Source organism: Gadus morhua, chromosome 13 (genome assembly GCF_902167405.1).
Source record: "Gadus morhua chromosome 13, gadMor3.0, whole genome shotgun sequence".
NCBI classification, from domain to species: Eukaryota; Metazoa; Chordata; class Actinopteri; order Gadiformes; family Gadidae; genus Gadus; species Gadus morhua.
In genome coordinates this window covers 20,468,164-20,488,163 of record NC_044060.1, presented here as the reverse complement: position 1 = coordinate 20,488,163, position 20,000 = coordinate 20,468,164, and the positions used below count along the sequence as shown (strand labels likewise).

The following is a 20,000-nucleotide window of genomic DNA, read 5'->3' as shown; positions in this document are numbered from 1 at the left end:
TACACCACACACGCAAACATACATACACATTTTCGCAGATTTTCTGTATTTTCATTCATTATCCCTTCCTGACATTTCCTGGTCTAAAAGGTATATGGCGGTATTTGTGTAAAATAAATGCATTCAATCTGGGCTTCCGGTGATAGAAGTCATTGATGCATGTATGCTATTGTCTAGCCTACGACGCTTGGTGACTCATATGCTTGTTGGTTTAAATACGTTTGAGCCATAGCATAATGAATAGATAGAAAACAATCGTCTGTCCTCAATCGATATTTTTCCAAATATTGAGAGCTCAAGGATGTCTGCATCGCTTTCACTAATGTACAAATATGGAAAATTAGTTTAACCTGTGTGATATATAGTCGATGTGTATTACAATCACACAGCAGCTTCACTGGCCATGCAGTTTTGATCTGCTTTTCACTGTTGTAGAGCTAGCGGGATATACTGTACATGTAAACAGATTTTCATTTTCACACATTTTGAAATGTGAGACATGTCCTTTTGAGCATTTGAGTCAGGCTATTGTTTAGTGCAGGGTACGTTGTAGTTTGCCTGTTGTGCAGAAACACTGACCAAACCATGTCCCCATAGAGGGGAGTGCTGCTGCCTGATTGCCTGCTGGGCAGGTACCCAGTGATACTCGTATCGGTCATCAAGTCTTCAGTTCCCACATTTCAGATCGCTGTCGTTCATAGCGTAATATTTGTTCAAGATCAAATATCTTTCCCACTTAAAAAAAAAACCTACTTTCAAATGACATTAGCCACCATTAAGATGTGTAGGCACACACATACTTGGTCTCAAACAAACTGTCTGATTGGCGATTTACAGAAACGTTTTTTATCCTCATCCTCATAGAGTCCTTTTTGGGTAAACTGGCAGAGAATATACACAGTGTAACATCATCTCTACAGTGTTGAAATAAACAGTAACACACAGCTGGATACAGCTTTATCAACTGTGGGAGGGTGGTAGGTGTTGCCCTTTCCCATGTTGGTGTATTTTAGTCACTTTATACTTTCAACATAATTTTCATGGAAACACATTTCTAAGACCACACTTTACTTGGAACTCAATTTATTTTATTTTAGTCCCCTTTTCTAATGGATTTTATTATGTGCGCAGTCACAGGTTATTAATAAGGGATGTTTAATGAAAATATCATTTCGGAACTGCATTGATGGAGGCTTTCATGCCCGCACCCCATAATTCATGTCATTGTGCGTGTGTGTGTGCTTCCGCGTGTGTGCACATTCATGTGTTGCATGTATGCCGGATGGGTTTGTGTGTGTGATTCTCTGAGGGAGACTTCATCCTCTTTGTAAGTAAAAGGTCTGAAGGTAATGAATTCTCCTTGTGACAAGCGTGTTGCTCTGAGCCGATAACATCTGTCAGGAATGATCAACACATCACGGAGCGTCCCGGGTCCGCGCAGAGACCCCGGGATAAAAGGCCCCGTCTCCCTCCCTGAGCTTGTTTTCCTTGTCATCCCTGGAAACATGGATCATGCTTGTGTGCTCCACCGTAGATCACAACCAGGTTTTGGGATAATCCCGTCATGATGAGGTCATCCATTAAAATTTGTCATGTTGTGATGTTGTTATTTTTTTTGGTTCCCCGTCGCATCCTCCAGCCAAGACGATGGCTCCCCGCTCGCTTCAGCCCTAATGCTCCGAGCCACGGCACTGTCACTTCTCTAACCCCCCCGCCTCCCCCCGCCCCTCTCCTCCCCCCAGCCCCCCCTCCTCTCTTCTCACTGCCTCATTCTTTTTCATTTGGATCCCTGATGTTTCCCTTCAAGCACTGCATCCATCACCTCCCCTCACTGAACCACCCCCTCAGAACCCCCTGCCAGACGACGCGCGCGCACGCGCGCGCACACACACACACACACACACACACACACACACACACACACACACACACACACACACACACACACACACACACACACAAACCGTCACGGATACACACCTTCATTCTCTCCTCCTCACCCACCCAGCCTCTCAGAATCCATCGCTAAAGACTCACCCGGAAACCACACACACACTCCAACACGTTGGCACAGAGGCACACACTCTAATCTAAAGAAATGTATGATGGTCCTCCGGCGTTCTATCTCAACGCGAGCCATGTGATTCGGGCGCACTGTAGGCAGGAGGGTCAGCGTTTGGCCGATAGAGAGGGGTGAGGGACAGCAATGGTAGCGGCACGCAAGGTGCGTAGTATAGATTCAGTATCTGCCTCAGCGCCTGACCCCCCTCTCTTTCTGAGAAGATGCCGTCGTTCTGTGTCTCGGATGAGAGATGTCCCTACTGGTCACCATTTACAAGGGACATGTTTAAAGGGTTTGAATGTTGGTATCTTAGAAGTTCAATTTACATCTCCGCCTCAGCAAAATACCCCCCTCACATCATCGATGTGGAAGAGAAGTTCAGTACTTCATTTTTCCTCCCACTTCATTCTAGGTTGGTGTATGGTCATTTACGTTACCAAGATGTCTAGGCTGGTCTCCGTAGGATGTTGTAGTCTATACAGCCAGTAATCATGAAGTCACCTTAAAGAAAACAATGTTTTTTCTGTGTTGTGTAAAAATATTATTTTCCTGCTTTATAGTTTTTCTTATTCATGTGCCAATCTACGAAGCTTGATTCAAAAAAAAACTGTTTGAAATAATTCCTGTTCAAAATGCTGTTACAATGCACGATAATGCCCTTAACAAAGGAAAGGTGCTATCAAATTGAAACTATCAAACAAACATCAGCTGCCAACAACCTTCATAACAGCATTATGTAACCACGTGTTGTTGTGTACAACATGCAGGGCTCTATGCACTTCAATATTTGTTATTATAGAGATCGGAAATTAAACGGCACAATAGCAATAACATGTCTTAAGACACGGGCCCCCACCTCCGGAAACTAATTATGTTGTTGTTAAAGCCTGGAAAATATTTTTCGTTTTGACAGGGAAAAAAAAGAAAACCAACACATTAGTGGGGAACACTTGGAGAGACGAGATTCTGTGTTTGCTGGCATGCATCACGCATCAGGAAATATTTTGTACAGGCTTCATGTGCTGGCTCCACACTTTGCTCACAACTGCAGGGGTTAGCTCAACCCCAACTTGAGCTGTTTGGTTCCCTCATTTAGCAACGAATATATAAACAAAATCTCAAATTGCTTCACAGTAGAAAGCCCTGACCAGTTAAACCATGAAGTGTAATAATCAGTCGAATTCAATCCATAAAACATTGACTAGGAACATGCTTTGTGGTAATATAATCATAGTGGTAATAATGCAAATGGAATTCATTTAGAATTTAGCCTTGCCAGGACGCAGTGCTGATTGGGCAGCTCAGTGAACAAAGCTTTCTTTAAAGCTGCCCATTGGACACAGTGGAACAGCAACAGTGGCCAAACGACTTTCTTATGGTGCCTTCTAACAGAGAGACCGTCGCAAGGCTCATCGTTGCTGTTATACCACTTAACAATTTGACCGTTTAGTCAAGACTTTATCCTAAGCATCTCAAGGAGGGACATCCTAGCGATGACGCCAACTTTCCACCTAGTTTAGAGTGTGTGTGTTGGGGGCGGGGGGGGGGGTACTGTTACCGGGGGCTGTTATTGCGGATATCTCTGTCTTCATGTTGTCCCTGTACTGTAAGAAGCAGCTGTTATTTGCCTAGGAGACCCACCTGTCCCTGGGCTTCGGTGGGTAAACAATGATTTACCTGCCGCGCACAAGCACCAACAGACCCTGTTTGTTTGCCCACCGCAAAGGCTTGCAGGTCGCCGGTTCCTTCTCAAGAAGAGATAAGTGTCCTGGTGACCTCTGAACCCATCCCGCCCCACTATCTCTTGACTCCTCCCCTTTCTTCTTCTTCTCTTTCTTCTCTCCATCACTATTACGACATAGACGACGAGGCTTTCAACTGCCTGTGTGTGTGTACGCGCGCACGTGTGCATGTATGAGTGGCTGTTGACGCCCTTGGCTTTGTGTGTGTGTGTGTGTGCATCGTTACATGTGTGTGAGTTGTCACGTGCACATTCAGCACGGCTGTGTAATCGGAGCCGACGGCGTTATCTTTAGCCGCGAGCGTCGGCCTGAGCCCAGACATGAACTCAACACTGTAGCCGTGTTTGAGTCAGGCAGGAAGCAGCGGTGGCGCTGCATAATAACACCATCCTCACTCTCGTGCTCACTCTGGCTCTCTCTGTCTCTCTCTCTTTCTTTCTCTCTGTCTCTCTGTCTCTCTCTCTCTCTCTGTCTCTCTGTCTCTCTCTCTCTGTCTCTCTGTCTCTGTCTCTCTGTCTCTGTCTCTCTCTGTCTCTCTGTCTCTGTCTCTGTCTCTCTCTCTCTCTCTCTCTCTCTCTCTCTCTCTCTCTCTCTCTCTCTCTCTCTCTCTCTCTCTCTCTCTCACACTGGTTTCTCTCTTTCTTTATTGCTCTTCGTCTACTATCTCATTGTCTCTCTCTAGCTCTCTCTCACCCTCACACTCTCTCCTCACTCTTGTTTTCGTTCTCTCTCCTCTTTGATTCTCCCTCTCCCAACCATCTCACTGGGACACATTGATGGTTCAACCAGAAGATCAACCACTCTGTGTGTGCGTTCACGTATGTGAACGTGTGTGTGTGTGTGTGTGTGTGTGTGTGTGTGTGTGTGTGTTATGTGTAGAAGGTGAATGTAGCAAGATTGTATTGCTTCAATGCGTGTGTTTCTGCGTACGTGTGATCATGTGTGCCCTCACACGCTATGGTTCTTGCCTGAGAGAGAGAGAGAGAGAGAGAGGGGGAGTGTGTGTGTGTGTGTGTGTGTGTGTGTGTGTGTGTGTGTGTGTGTGTGTGTGTGTGTGTGTGTGTGTGTGTGTGTGTGTGTGTGTGTGAGGACAGGTGTGTGTGTGTGTGTGTGTGTGTGTGTGCTAAATTTATCATGAGGCCTTTGGGAGCGTTGAAATGAGAACAGTGGCCTATTACTGCTAAGAAGGTGTTTTATTGAGAATATTCCGACATCCCACCCCTGGGAGCGGGTCCTGGGAAGAGAATGTGGCCAAAGACTAGACCTGTTTGCGTGCGTGCGTGCGTGCGTGCGTGCGTGCGTGCGTGCGTGCGTGTGTGTGTGTGTGTGTGTGTGTTTCAGTGTCTGTCTTTCTTAAGTGTGCCTGTGTGTCTAATACTGTATTTGTGTGTTTGAGCAATATGTGTGGTGTGTGTGTGTTTGCTTTACAGTATGTATGAATGGTTGTGTGTGTGTGTGTGTATGATATATATAGGTGTGTAAGTGTGTATGTGTACCATAAGTGCAGTAAATTGAGACACTGTATGTGTTTGTGCGCGTGTCCCTTTTGTTTTGCGTGTGAGCCATCAGAGTATGTCAAGACAAAAAGGAGAGGACCCCCTTTACCCCCCGCGCCCACTTAATTATTCACCGCAATATGTATTGAAATTGTCACTTTTGACACTTGAGCCGTCCCCCGTCAATCTTTGATGTATTATTTATTTGATGTATTATTTATTTCATATAGGTCACGGGGCTGGGCGGCCGGTCTGAGCTGGTTATTTGCAGCTGATGGGGGAGCTAGTTGGGCTGCCTCACTGTTTATTTTACCAGTGCATTCGCAGACTGGAATGCCTCCCATTTACATTCCTCCATCCGCGGCCAAGAGAGGTTTAGCTCTTTCTTTACGGCTGTCGAGATGTGCTGAACCCTTCTAGTCCACTCTTGTGTATGCGTGTATGTGTGACGTATGTGTTTGTGTCCCTGTGTGTGTGTGCGTGTGTGTGTGTGTGTGTGTGTGTGTGTGTGCGTGTGTGTGTGTGTGTGTGTGTGTGTGTTTTATTGTCTCTCTAACAAACACAAGGTGATGACTCTTTTGGCTAATTCATGACCGGTCTTTTATAGGAAACGTTTAGTTTTCCGGGAGTTTGTTGATATGCAAACTGCCTTCGAAATGCTGTCCCAAAAAGGAAATAAATATGTGTTAAGCCATAGGCTGTATGCATATGCAGCCCCCCCTCCCCATCCCCCTTCTCAACTGCCACTTCGGCCAATTCACCAGTAGGTGGCAGGCTTCCGTTTCCACCCCATGTGTGTGTATTTGTTTTTCTCTCTCTCCCTCTCCCTCTCCCTCTCCCTCTCTCTCTCTCTCTCTCTCTCTGCTGTCTCCTCTGCCCTGGCTGGGGGAGCACATGGGTGTTGGAGCGTGTCATCGCAGCTAATTGCACGCGTTGGGCCGGCGCTGGAACGGAGTGCGCTGGTAGCCGGCCCGCCGTGCTGTTAGCTGTTAGCATGTGGTTACAATCTTTCCTACTTTTTCCTTTTTTTCTCTTTTTAGTTTGACTGTGCCCAGTCGCAAGGCTGAATGTGAAGGTGTCTCCTTTTCTTCAATTGTGTGTCTACATTATGTGGTTGTTTTTTAGGGCCGAGAAGAAATTTGTGTAAAGTGAAAACACGCTGCATTGCCAACGAGGAGTTTCCTGTGGTGTGTTTGTATACACGTGTACACAGACAATTAGCAAAGGAACAAATACCCCAAGACAAACGCTTTTTCTTTCTTTAATATCGACAGTTTTATCAGAAAATAAAAGGAAAACGAAAGGAAAAGACTAACTTCGCTAATGGCTATTGTCTGCCGCCGGGAGAAAAACAACAACAAAAGAAATAAACATACAGAAGTCGGCGTAAACAAACTACAAAGTCCCTTGATTGTTTTCCGCGTTTGTTGCCCAGGGAATGAGAAATGAGTGGAGCCCTTTGTGGCAGCATTGTAAACAACAGCGTTTAGCGGGACAATAAAGGGGACTGATAGAGGAGCTGGCTTTCTCTCTGTTCCTTCCGCTGCATGGCTGTGTTTACTTATCTGTTGTTTAATTAAACGGCCTCTTTTCTTTGGGCCGCCATTGTTTCAGCCGCCCGTCGCAGGTCAGAGGGTTAACAGCCGTCAACGGTGGCAACTGTTTCTCTTTTCCTTTTTTCTTTTTTTTAAAGAGGCCCCCCCCCCCCCCCTCGCACAAAGGCACGGGTTCACCTGCAGCTCGAGCCTCCCCCCTCTCCCTGTATCCCCTACTTACCCCCCCCCCCCCCATTGTGTGGCCTCATTTGAATTGATTATGTTTAGAGGGACGGCTTGTGATTGGTGGGAGGAGGGCGTGGTTGATTGGATAGTTTGGTGTCTTGTCAGCCGGGGAGCAACCTCGCGCGTGCAATCTGTCTGTATCCCCAGGAAGGAGACACACACCACACTACACCACAACACGCGGCACGGACCAGCTCAGCGTAACAGCGTCAGCCCCTGCTCCCTCTCTCTCTCTCTCTCTCTCTCTCTCTCTCTCTCTCTCTCTCTCTCTCGCTCTCCCACACTCTCTCTCTCTCCCGCTCTCGCACACCCGCCTCTCCTTCCCCTCCCTCCCTCTCTTTCTCTCTCACTCTTCCGCTCAGTCTCTCTCTCTCTCCCTCTCGTGCGCGTTCTCCCTGGTTGTTCGACTCTCTCCGCTCTGCTTCACACTCTGCACCACGCGGGCCAGCTCTCTGTTTACCCTGCCAGCTAAATGGAGTTTGTCAGGTTCGTCAATATGATTGATTCCGTGATTCTTTTCCCTCTCTTCTCCTTCTTCTCCTTGTTGTGCTCTTCCTTCTCCTCTGTGTGTGTCTGTGTGTCTGTGTTTGCGTGTGTGCCCACGTGTATCTGTGTCTGTGTGTGCGTGTGTGTGTGTGTTGACGGTGGTGCGTGTGTTTGGGAGTCAGTAGGGAAAATAATAACCACCATTTGATGGTTTAATTTGAACAGGGAAAAGGGAAGAAGAGCTGGTTTGTTGTGGAGGGTCTTTTGTTTTGGTGGCAGTGGTCTTAATTTAACCATGCTGCCGGTGTTCCAGGACTCTGTCTGCTGGGGGTGTGTTTGACAGTACACTGGCTGATTCTGGCTGCCATGTGCCATCCTACAGAAAGCAATAGTATTAAACTGCTTCACTAGTGTGTGTGTGTGTGTCTGTTTGTGTTTTTATGTATTAACTCGCACCTGTTTATTTCTGTTCCAACTTTCGAACCCTGAGCTGTTTTTTATTTTAGCTGTGTTCTTTTTTCTCTTCTTTTCTGTTTGTGCCGTGAGTCGCCCGGCTCGCGCGACCGGTAAAAGTATTTGCAAGTTGTTGACGGCCCATTTTCGGCGTGTTTGTTCAGTTTTGTTGACTTTGTTGAGACTGAGCTAACCAGTTAAGCAGGATCCTGCACTGCTGTCTGTTCATGTGTGTGCGTGTGTGTGTGTGTTTTTAATGTGTGCGTGTGTGTTTAGTATGTGTGTTGTTTGAATTATGGAAAGTCGAAGGAAATCCAGTGGACAAGGGATGTCTTCTCATTGGCTTCCCGCGGCAGCGTGTTGATGTGTTCTGATATTTAACCTGTAGCCAGTCAGCCGTGCACACTCCCCGCACACGAGCAGCGTGTTTGTAGTCCCTCTGAAGAGACTCCCGGCTCACCTTCCCACTCTTAACTTTCTCACAGAACGCTTTGGTCCATTATCACCGGTTTTTGTTCTACTTCCACTTGTGTGTTCCACTTGTGTGTGGTGTTCGAAAACTAGTGGTGTTGGCTTTAAATTGTCGTCGTTAATATTCTTATTCTTAGTTAGATTTTATTTATTTTTTGGCTCGTGTCTGCACCCTTGCCGCCGCTGCACCGTCACGTCAAGATTTAACGTGGATGGATGTACGTCTCCATTTTTGACACCGTCACCAGCAGGTCACGTTAGAAAGAAACCGTCATTCCTGATGTCAGCACCCATATCGTCCTGACAAGTAAGGGAGTGTGTGTGCATGTGTCCGTGTGTATGGCCGGATGCGTATGTGTCCGTGTGTGTGTGTGTGTGCAAGCGTGATTAAGTGTAAATCTTTATGGTTCTCTGAGCTACTGATGGCTAGTTTAGTTCCTATTAAGCAGTGTTTACCACAGAACACTGCATTTGCTTCACTTCATTAAATGGAACAGACATAATCTGCTCTGTTTTATACTGTATTTATTATTAAATATTTATTTTGTAAAAGATTTTGTAAAAATTCAAGAAATGTCCTTTTATGACAAAATGTAGGAAAAAACATCTTCAGTTTTTCACGTGTTGTGAACGGATTCGGAGCACTCAGCGGTAACTTTTAATCGACGGTCGTATTTTATTTTAGAGTGTTATTTCAGTGGAGTGTAAGGGGATAGGGTTATGGCATCCTAGCCTTAGAGAGAGAGAGAGAGAGAGAGAGCGAGCCAGACACACAGATGTAGGTAACATGTGTGAGGAGGAGCCGGGTTGGGAGGTGGTGGTGGTGGAGGAGCAGAGAGAGGAGTGGATCCCAGGCAGAGGCCCTCGGTCGCTGCCCCACAGCTGGGCCGGTCGGGGAGGCTTTGCCTCCGTGTCTGGACCAACCCGAGTGGGAGCTGATTGGCTTGGCAGTTTGTAATCAAAGTTGATTTATTGTTCATTAGTACTACATTAGCTTCGTTCAGACGCCGGGGGTGGGGGGGGGGGTGCTGCCAGCTATGTCAAAGCTATGGGGGCTGCCAGCACCTGTCATCTCTAAACCATGAAATAGTCAACCAGAGGACCGCCCCACCAGCCTGTGCCCAGAGACAGAGAGGTGGAAGGTTGGGGGTGTGGGTTGGAGAGGGAGGCAGGGGGACACTCGTGGGAGACGAACCCCTGTGCTCCCTGGGATCTCCTTCAGGAGAGGTGGCCGCCGGGAGGGGAGTGGGAGAAAGTTGAGCAAGTGAGGCCGGCGAGGCTCCAGCTGCTCTGTGCTAATGCGCTCCGACTCTACAAAACGTGTTTCTACATGAAAACAGCTTTCACTGGGAATTATGTTTCACAGCGCCGCTTTGGTGCTGTGTGTGTGTGGGTGTGTGTGTAAGTGTGCGTGTGTGTGAGACTCCTGCAAATAAACTCGCTCTACATCTAAAGTGGGTTTCAAAGGTGTTCAATAAAAGAGTATGATTACCGAGGATGTTAAATATCCCTCCGTGTGGAGTAGATTGTGCGTGTGTGTGTGTGTGTGTGCGATACACGGCTGCTTATTAAATATGTAGCTATTGACAATCAGCCCTGGGAGACAAAGTGAGTAACCAGTATATGGGGTGGATTAAAGAAGAAGCTGTTTGCGGGGCTGTATGTTTCCTGAGTCCTCTCCCCGGGCCAACTTCTCCCGGCCACACTGTCCTGTAATCCAGCTGTTAACGGTTGGGCGATTTGGACTGTTTAATTATTGACTCTCTAGTTTATGGGAGACACAAAAGACAATACGGATGAGTGTGAAAAGGCAAATTCAATTTGTGAATTGGTGACCCCCACACCAAACATCACCTCCCGAAACCCCCTCACACTTTCCCCCATTGTCTGCCGTCATGGAAACAAGGATTAGGAAAAAGGCTTTGCCGGTGTGAAAGAATGGAAGCAATCCACATGCGGACGTGTCTCTTGCTATTGTCTTTCACAGCGCTTTTATTTTGAAAGAGGGGGTTGGGGAAGGGTGCGATCCTAATCAGATCCCAACTGACTCACAAATAATGCTGCTGCACCTATAGGTGAGCAGCGTTGCGTAACAGCCCTGAGCTGGTTAATCATAAATCAGTAGAGGGAGAGACACTGGTCCCAATCAACAGCTTTCGCTTGTGTTGGGCCTTGGAAAAGTGTGTGTGTGTGTGTGTGTGTGTGTGTGTGTGTGTGTGTGTGTGTGTGTGTGTGTGTGTGTGTGTGTGTGTGGGTGTGTGTGTGTGTGTGTGTCGTGGTTTGTTTAGTAGGGTGCGGCCGTTAAATGTTAAAAAGAATAACGCGATGCATATGTCAAGTCTGCCATATGCAAACAGGCAGAGGAATCTTATAATTTTTTTGCTTACATAGTTTAGTTTTATACTTATTTTCAAGTAATTACATTTTTTAATGTCAAAAAGCATAAAACAAACAAATTAGAACACAAATATAATTTTACTTAGATCCCAAATTAATATTTTTCAAGCATACCTCAAGTGTATTGTAATTCAATATATATACTACAATATCTGAGTAGTTCAGTCTGTGTGTGTGGTTGTGTGTGAATGTGGGCACCTGTAATTGCGTCCATCTCGAGTGTGGGAACGGCGCGGTGCATGTGAGCCCAGCTGTTATTGTTGGGCCGAGAGCATCGCTCACTTCACTGCAAAGTTTGTTTGTTTAAACCCGACACCGGGTCCAGCTCCGCAAGAACCTATTTGTTTGTAGTTTAAAAGTTAATTAAAATGCAATCTCGGCTTTTGTTTTTACAGTTGCACTGAATCACTCCAGCATGCATGTGCCATTCTTCCTGTGAGAGTGTGTGTGTGTGTGTGTGTGTATGTGTGTGTATGTGGGGGGGGGGAGAGAGGGGGAATGCGACTGATCAATGTGTTTATGCGAGATGTAAACAAGTTTTAAAAATGGCTAAATGCGGGGGCTGGAGAGGGGAATTCATGAGGTCCTCAAAGCCTCAGTGATGGACGGATGGGTCTCTGCTGGGTTAGAAACAAATTATGCTGTTTAAATATATCTGAAAAATGTATAGAATTTAATGGATACTAGTAGTTAGTTTTGATAATAGAAAAAACAGACAAATTATTATTTATTTATCACAATGACCATTAATATTCGTTCCTATAGGTTGTTAGCATTTGCTGTTTATGAATGTCACTATTAATACAAGTGGTATTATTAGTTATTTGTTGCTAATCATTGGTGTTATCAGAAGTATTACTATTTGTTATTTGTCGTTCCTCAGTATTATTTGCGTTATTATTTGTTAGTGTTTATCATAATAACAGTATTTTTTATCTTCATATTGCTATTCCAAGCTACCATGATACCGTGTGTCTCAGTGAGAGCTTCTGAGTGATGCAATCAGAAGGTGGGGAGGCTCCGGTTAGGGGCGAGAGATGGAGCACGATCAGGGCCGAGAGATGGAGCAGGCTCAGGTGTAGGGGGGAGAGATGGAGCAGGATCAGGTATAGGGGGGAGAGATGGAGCAGGCTCAGGTATAGGGGCGAGAGATGGAGCAGGATCAGGTATAGGGGGGAGAGATGGAGCAGGATCAGGTATAGGGGGGAGAGATGGAGCAGGCTCAGGTATAGGGGGGAGAGATGGAGCAGGCTCAGGTATAGGGGGGAGAGATGGAGCAGGATCAGGTATAGGGGGGAGAGATGGAGCAGGATCAGGTATAGGGGGGAGAGATGTAGCGGGTCTCCCCCGTGTGGAGGAGGCTCCGGTATAGGGGGGAGGGATGGACGGGATCGCCACGCTCCTCTCACGCCAAGGTGGGGCATCAAACACCGGGCCTCCCATCGCTCCTCTCCAGGGCTCGTTAGCTTTGTTCTTTTCCATTCCATTTGATGCCTCTACACACACACACACACACACACACACACACACACACACACACACACACACACACACACACACACACACACACACACACACACACACACGTAGACAAACTCACAAACTTAACAAAACTGAAAAAATATGGCGTTCCCAACCCATGGAGTGTGGATATAAATAGTGGTTGTTCTTTGTCCGTATTTCTTCCTTTCTTCTTTGCTGTTTTGCATGCCCCCCCCCCCGCGCCGCCCCCCTCCCTCAGTGTCTCAGGCCGGGCTCGCTGTCCGCTGACGCCGGCGTCTTTGCCCCCTTGGTTTCCGTTTCATCTAATTGTCTGGGTGTTCTGTGTGTCGGAGGAGAAGGGGCTGGGGGGGGGGGGGGGTTGCCCGTTTGAATCCTGGTCCCTCTCCCCTCACGGGTGGTGACCCCTGACTGGGGGGGGGTAATGGGGCAGGGAGTGGGGGTCTGAATGGGTGCCAGGGGTGCATCTTCATTAGCTGCAGGGCTCTTGTGCGGTGGTTGGTTTTGGTGGTTGTTGGATATTCAGGCCGTGTTATCCTACCAGAATGTCTGTTTGTATCTGATCTGCCGATGCTATTTGTGTGTGTGTACGTCTGTCTGAGCAAGTGCAATATTTTTCATATTATTTTATCTATACGCTTGGATTTAAAAGTAAATTTTTTTCATGAAGTAAAACGTGTAAATAGGAATTGAGCAGTTCTTTTGGAATACATTTCAATGAAAATTGGGAATAAAATTTTTATAAAATGCACAGAGGATGCATTCCTACTAGTGTATCAATGTAGAGGTGGTGTTACATTCCTCCACTTCAATCTACTTTGTGCTAAATACTATTTGCATTTCCACTGTAAAGTACAGTGCATTGCATATGTTAGTGTGTGTGTGTGTGTGTGTGTGTGTGTGTGTGTATGTGTGTGCGTGTGCGCACTGCACCAGGTACAGTACATTGCCTCCGGTCAGTGTGCAGCGGTTGGAGTCCAGTTCTGGGGGTGTGTGTATGATACGCAGTCTCAGAACGCCGCCGCCTCGACACCTCCCTGAAAGCTCATCAACGTCAGCTATCCCTGGCATGCCCAGAATGTCCTCTTCCTTTTGAACACGGCCCCCCTGATATCGATCGGCCAGGGAGCGGGGTGAACCACAACCCTGTTCGATTCCCCCGCCTTCCTCTTCAGGTGATAAAGTGTGGTTCCCGCTGTGTTTCCTTCGAGGGGGGCGTTAGGATGTTATCCCGCGGAGCATTGCGGCGGGCGGCCCTTGCGTCGCAGCGGTAGGAAGGAGACGCCAGGGGTGGTTTCATTCATTTAAAGAGCTCCCTCACGTCTTGATCCTACACAACCCTCAGTGCTACCACACATACACACACTCACACAAACACGCACTTATATAGGAAACACACACACACACACACACACACACACACACACACACACACACACACATACAGACATTCACTCTATACACAGACCCACACATATTTAAATAAAGACACACACACACACACACTCTCACATACAGATACATACAGTCAAACACACAGGTATAAACACACTTAAATACAGGCACTCTCTTTCACACACACACACAGAGTCTTAGGCTGATGTTAGCTCCTTAAGCGCAGGATTAAATGCTAGTAGTTACGTTGATCAATAGGTTAAGAAGCGTACAATCCCTCTTGCAGCTAATGACCTCAGTAGTAATGGGTAATAAAATGGAGGGCTGTAATAGCCTCTTGCTGGGTCTGTGCAGAGAGGAAGCTGTTGTCGCTGTAGTTACCAGCCAGCCAGACTTCCGTAACGAGGCAAGGTGTAAAGCGTTTGACGGAAATAGACCCAAGGTGTAAAAGAGAAAAAAAAAATAGACGCTTTAATTGGACCAAAAGCTTGAATAAAAACTCCCTCTCTTTTATTTGTGATGAAGTTGAGCTACGCCCGTGCGTAAAGCACGGCTATTAATTTTAGCTCCTCTCTATTCATCCTGCCGGACAGATGCAACATCAAAGCAACACGATAAAGAGGATTTTATTTATAGAAAGCTGAATTTCCAAGCGTAACTTCAGCGCTGAGGAAAAAAATAGAGCATGTCCAATGTGGATGTAGATTGTCAATGCACATACGGGAATAGTTTTATTTATTTAATACGTGATATTGACCAACACGCATACTTGTCCTCCATGTGTCTGTTTGTGTGTGTGCATTTTAACGTGGCCATCTTTATATTACATCTCTCTGTGGAGAAATTGATTGGCAAAACTATAAAATAATAAAATGCAAATGTCAGGACAAGCCTTGAAGGTGTGTGTGTGTGTGTGTGTGTGTGTGTGTGTGTGTGTGTGTGTGTGTGTGTGTGTGTGTGTGTGTGTGTGTGTGTGTGTGTGTGTGTGTGTGTTGGCGGGCGAGCCTGCGTCTCACTGGGGCGACGATGTCGTCATGTTGGACGTTAACTGGCGTCGAGGAGGGAAGCCAGGCTGTCCTCAGTATGACATCACAGGCCTCCGCCTCCTTCGCCTCTCCTCCTCCTCCCCCTCCTCATCCCCTCCTCCTCCTCCTCCTCCTCCTCATCCCCTTCTCCTCCTCCTCCTCTTCCCCTCCTCATCCCCTCCTCCTCCTCCTCCTCCTCCTCCTCCTCCTCTGCTCCTCTCCTCCTTCACGACCCTCTGCTCTGTGTTCGATTCATAACAGCTAAATTGAAGTAAATAAACAATTCAAAAGAGGGCGTGCGTGCATGTGTGTGCACGCGCGTGTGTGTTTGTCCGTGCGTGTGTGTGCGGGGTAGTAGTCATTACCGCCGCTGCCCCCACACAATTTGGACAACCTTGGCGCGGACGGACTGTCACCCTTAACGTCCGCTGGCCTCCTGCTCACCCATCACCCCCCCCGCCAGACACCCAGCAGCCATTATTAACACAGAGGAACACACACACACACACGCAGACACACGCGCAGCGGTACGGGCGTGCGCGTCCGCCCCGCGCTGACGGGGCCTTCCATGCGCAGCGTGGCGTCTAAACATCTCGGAGCGCTCACCGCTCTCCGGTTGAGCCGAGCCGCCGTGTGTCAGCCGCCTCGGTGGAACAGAGGAGGGGGAGAGGGGGGCTTTTTAATGGTATCACACGTCACGGGGGCTGAGTGGCAGCGGTGGCAGACGACACACACTCTGGAACAGTCGCACGCCGCCGCCGCCGCCGCCGCCAATGTCGACAATTAAGGCGCCCCGGCAAAACCGGGAGGCTCTGTTGGGTGTCACAACAAATCACTTGTTTTGTTTTTTTTGGACTTGGCTTGCGTCGTGTTCCGTGCGCACACACACCTTTTTTTTTTTCTTTTCACGGGCAGCAGGGACTTGAGGAGTGTGCGCTAAGGGCGTCATGTCTAGCTGTGCCGGTCATGGACCCCCCCCCCCCCCCTCCTGTAGGGAGCATGGTGTCGCCACCGTTAATGGATGGCAGTTGACAGCGTTTCCAATGACATCCTCTCTCATCATGTAACCTGTGTGTAGAGAGAGAGAGACAGAGACCCTCAGCATTTTGGTGTGTGTGTGTGTGTGTGTGTGTGTGTGTGTGTGTGTGTGTGTGTGTGTGTGTGTGTGTGTGTGTGTGTGTGTGTGTGTGTGTGTGTGTGTGTGTGTGTGTGTGTGTGTGTGTGTGTGTGAGACGGTATATTATTCCAGAGCCCGGAGGGTGCGTAATGCGTTTGAGTTGTGTCATATTTGCAGTGTTTTACGATTCGGAGCACTGAACGTCATTGCTGCAGTCACATGTCTAACGTCCCCGTGAACATACCCTCGTGTTACCACCGTGGGACTCACTGCCTCTGTCTGTGCTTGTTTGTGTTTGGAGGTGTATTTGTGTATCTGTGTGTACGTGTGTGTGTGTGTGTGTGTGTGTGTACGTTTTCTCTCTGAGGGGGCTAGCGTGGAGCAGCATGCATCCCTAACAAGCTCAGTATTTTTCCAAAATAGGGCATTCTATTCTATTTTTCCACTGACCAACTTTAGAGGCTGGAATCATAGCACTTCATGTGCTGTCATGGAGTAAACGTAGTCCATGTGTATCCAATGTTCAACGGCTGTGTGTGTGTGTGTGTGTGTGTGTGTGTGTGTGTGTGTGTGTGTGTGTGTGTGTGTGTGTGTGTGTGCGTGTGTGTGTGTGTGTAGGTGCCAGCGTCCGCGGCTATGATGACACCCCAGGTGATCACCCCCCAGCAGATGCAGCAGATCCTCCAGCAGCAGGTCCTGAGCCCCCAGCAGCTCCAGGTCCTCCTGCAGCAGCAGCAGGCCCTCATGTTACAGCAGGTACACGCTCCTACACCACACACACACACACGCACGCATACACACACCAACACGCACACACACTGACACACACGCACACGCGTTAACACGCATACACACACCAACGCGCACACGCACACACACTGACACACACGCGCACACACATACACTGACACACACGCACACACAAACACTGACACCCACACATACGCACACACACACACACTGACACGCACGCACACACACACTGACACTTACACACACACGTATACATACACTGACACACACGCACACACCACACACACACACACACACTGACACACACACACCAACATTCACGCACACACACACTGACACACACGCACACACACACACACACACACACACACACACACTGATGCACACGCACACACATACACTGACACGCATGAGCACGCTCACACACGCACCCTTACACACTTACACACACTACAAGCTTAATACACAAAAATAAAGAAAAGAGTACTATGCGTAGAACAAAAGAACATTTCCAAGATGACGCTAATTATAGGCTGATCTCTCAACAGACCGGCTGGAGGTGTTGATGCATTGTTAGTGAAAAGAATTATCTTTATCTTAGCTTAAGGTTTGTTTGCAAAGTGTGTGTTCTGACCCGACTTGTTTAAATCCCTCACGTGAAACTGAATTAAAACGTCAAAGTTATAACCAAGCCCAGGTATACGTTCCTTTATATGAGAAATGAAACAAAAGTTCACTGAAGTGTGTCCCGTTTGTGTGTATCTGTGTGTGTGCGCATCTACAGCAGCAGCTCCAAGAGTTCTACAAGAAGCAGCAGGAACAGCTCCACATCCAGCTCCTCACACAGCCGCAGCATGGAGTTAGCAAGCACGGCAAAGAGGTAGGCTCACCGCGTCGCTGCGATCAGCCTCACGACACCGCCATCTCCAAACCACCAACTATTTACCATTTTACCATTAGCCAAAAAGGACTTATAACGTGTTTAGATCAGCTGTTAGCTCAAGGTCTTAGGCCTTCGGCAGACGTTGGGGTTTGGAAACAGAGTACCAATAGGCCGGGGCGTCAAACACTAGCACCCCTAGATACACCCTTCAACTTGTATCCACTTCAACTGTGGTCCAGAATCACACTAAAGGTGGAGGATGGTGTAGAAGAGAGCGATAGAGGGCGGTGGAGAAGGCTCCCAGCTCTGTTGCCTGTGTTGCTCCGTCGCCCCCCCCCGCCCCTCCACTCCACCCATCTCCTTAGCTCGCTGTGCGGCGCCAAGGGGAGGGGAGGTTTCAGCTCAACGCGCGCTAATGACGGCTGGATCGGGGCTTCTCCCTCCGCCGCTGTGGACAAAGGAGATGATTACCGGGCGGTCAAAGCCAGTTCATACTCTGGGAAACTCTTCCCTCCATTTCATTATTTATTTCCCCCCGTGGCGACCGGCGGTTTGGGTAGCAGAAGCAGCGCAAGTGTCGAGAGAACGCATCCCCCGATAGATTAAAAGCAGATCCGCGCGCGCCATCGCAACTCACGCACGCCCACACACGTACGCACACACGCGTGTGTGTGTGTGTGCGCGTGTGTGTGTGTGTGTTTGCACACGACGCCGGCGCTCGCAACTTCAAAGTCACGGCTGGGCTAATTAATGAAGCGTGGTCTTGGGTTTGGACAAGTAGCGGCTTGATGTTCCCATAAATCAGCGTGACGGGGCGACGCACGGCCCTCGAGATAGGCGCTGTCACCGGGACGCATCTGATGTAAACACCAGGGGAGGGGGGGGGGGGGGGGGGAGGGGGGCAGAGAGGGGGCGAGGAGGTGCAATTGATCAGTTGAATGGAGCAGTGAAAAACGGATGGGGTGGGGGGGGGGCGGGGGGAGAGAGCAGGAAAAAAACTTTTGAAGCACATTATGTATGATCACAGGAAACAGATGGAGCCTCAAGAGGCCCTCCATTCTCCGCTTCTGGCGTTATTTCTTCTCCTCCCTCTTTCTCTCCCACTCTCAATGTCACTGTCTCTCAATGTTTCCCTCCCAATCTCTCCATTCTCCTCTCCCTCCCTCTCTGTCCCTCTCTCTCTCGCTCCCTCTCCATCATTGTCTCTCACTCCCTCCCCCATCTCCCTCTCTCAATCCTTCTCTTTCCCTCCTCTCCCTCCCTCTCCCTTCACTCTCTCTCCCTCTCCCTTTTTCCTTCACTATCTCTCTCCCTCTCCCTCCCTCCCTCCTTCTTCCCCTCTCTCTATGCTTCTCTCCCTCCCTCCCTCCCTTTCTCCCTCTGTATCTCCCTCCTTCTTCCCCCTTCCTCCCTCCTTCTCTCCCTCCTTTCAGTAGCGTTTTTAGCAGCCATCAGAAGACAGAATAGGAATTATGCAGCGTCTCCCCTGTGGCTGGCAGACAATAGCCCCCTGGTGTTGCTTTGTGCTTCCTTTATTTTAAACACATCAAAATGTAGTTGTTTTTCTTCTCCCCTCCCCCCCCCCCCCCCAAAGATCTTTAACTTTATATTTGAAGCGTGACAATAAAGGCCTGCCAGCCCCATTCTTTATCACTTGTCAGCGACTGTATTCCCGTCTCCGGCGCGCCACTTCTCGTTAACCTCTTGTTTGGTGTGCCGGGTCCAGGGAGGTTGTGTTTTCTTCATGCGTCTCCACGCTGGGAGCGGGTAGGAGCTCCTGTCAGCTGATGGGACCAGAAGAAAGGATTCTGAGAGGGAGGGGGAGATTTAAATTAATTAGCAATGTCTCCCTCTTTTTTTCTCTTTTTCATAGGCAACCTCCAATTTTTGCTATTCCCTTCTTCCGACCCCCTGACATGCTGTCTATCTGCCTCTCTGTCTATCTGCCTCTCTGTCTTTCTGCCTGTCTCTACGTCTTTCGGTGTGCTGCTGCCTCCTATCTTTCTGCCTTTCCATCCGTCCCATCTGTACCTCTTTCCGTTTCTCCGTCTTTCTGTCTGAAGGGAGGTTAACCCAGCGTCTCAGAATGTAAACCCTCGGTGGGACGTGGTCCCCCGGCGCGCGTCTAGCGTTCCCCCCTCTCTCTCTCTCTCCCTCGCTCATCCCCCGCCAGGCGGATCTCCAGAGGAGACCGGGTTGGAAACACAACCGTCAATACCGCATTGATCATTATCACCTTTATTATTACCAATATTATCACCATTATTACTACCTTTATTAGGACGCCGTTGTGGAAGCGCTGTGTGGAAGTAAAGGTCCCTGGCGGCTCTACCCCGTTGACAGGGCGAGGGGGCAGGGGGGGGGGGGGGGGGGCTTTATCAGGGCTGTTTCAGCGGCATGGAGCAGCCGGCGGGGGTGACCTGGCAGACGCGCCGCACC

At 48.6% G+C, this 20,000-nt stretch overlaps 1 protein-coding gene across 9 annotated transcripts in view; it reads left to right on the top strand.

The window, feature by feature from the left end:
* foxp1b (forkhead box P1b) overlaps positions 1-20,000 on the top strand; it is a 110,076-nt gene that overhangs the window by 51,120 nt on the left and 38,956 nt on the right. For 4 of the 9 annotated variants that reach the window (XM_030375341.1, XM_030375342.1, XM_030375339.1 and 1 more), the window contains exons 4-5: positions 16,544-16,681; positions 17,463-17,558. In XM_030375341.1, coding sequence (XP_030231201.1) covers positions 16,544-16,681; positions 17,463-17,558 — 234 coding nt within the window. Of the gene's footprint in view, positions 1-7,097; positions 7,568-7,648; positions 8,799-16,543; positions 16,682-17,462; positions 17,559-20,000 lie in introns of those variants that run through there. The other 5 variants (XM_030375343.1, XM_030375340.1, XM_030375345.1 and 2 more) reach the window with 4 other exon arrangements.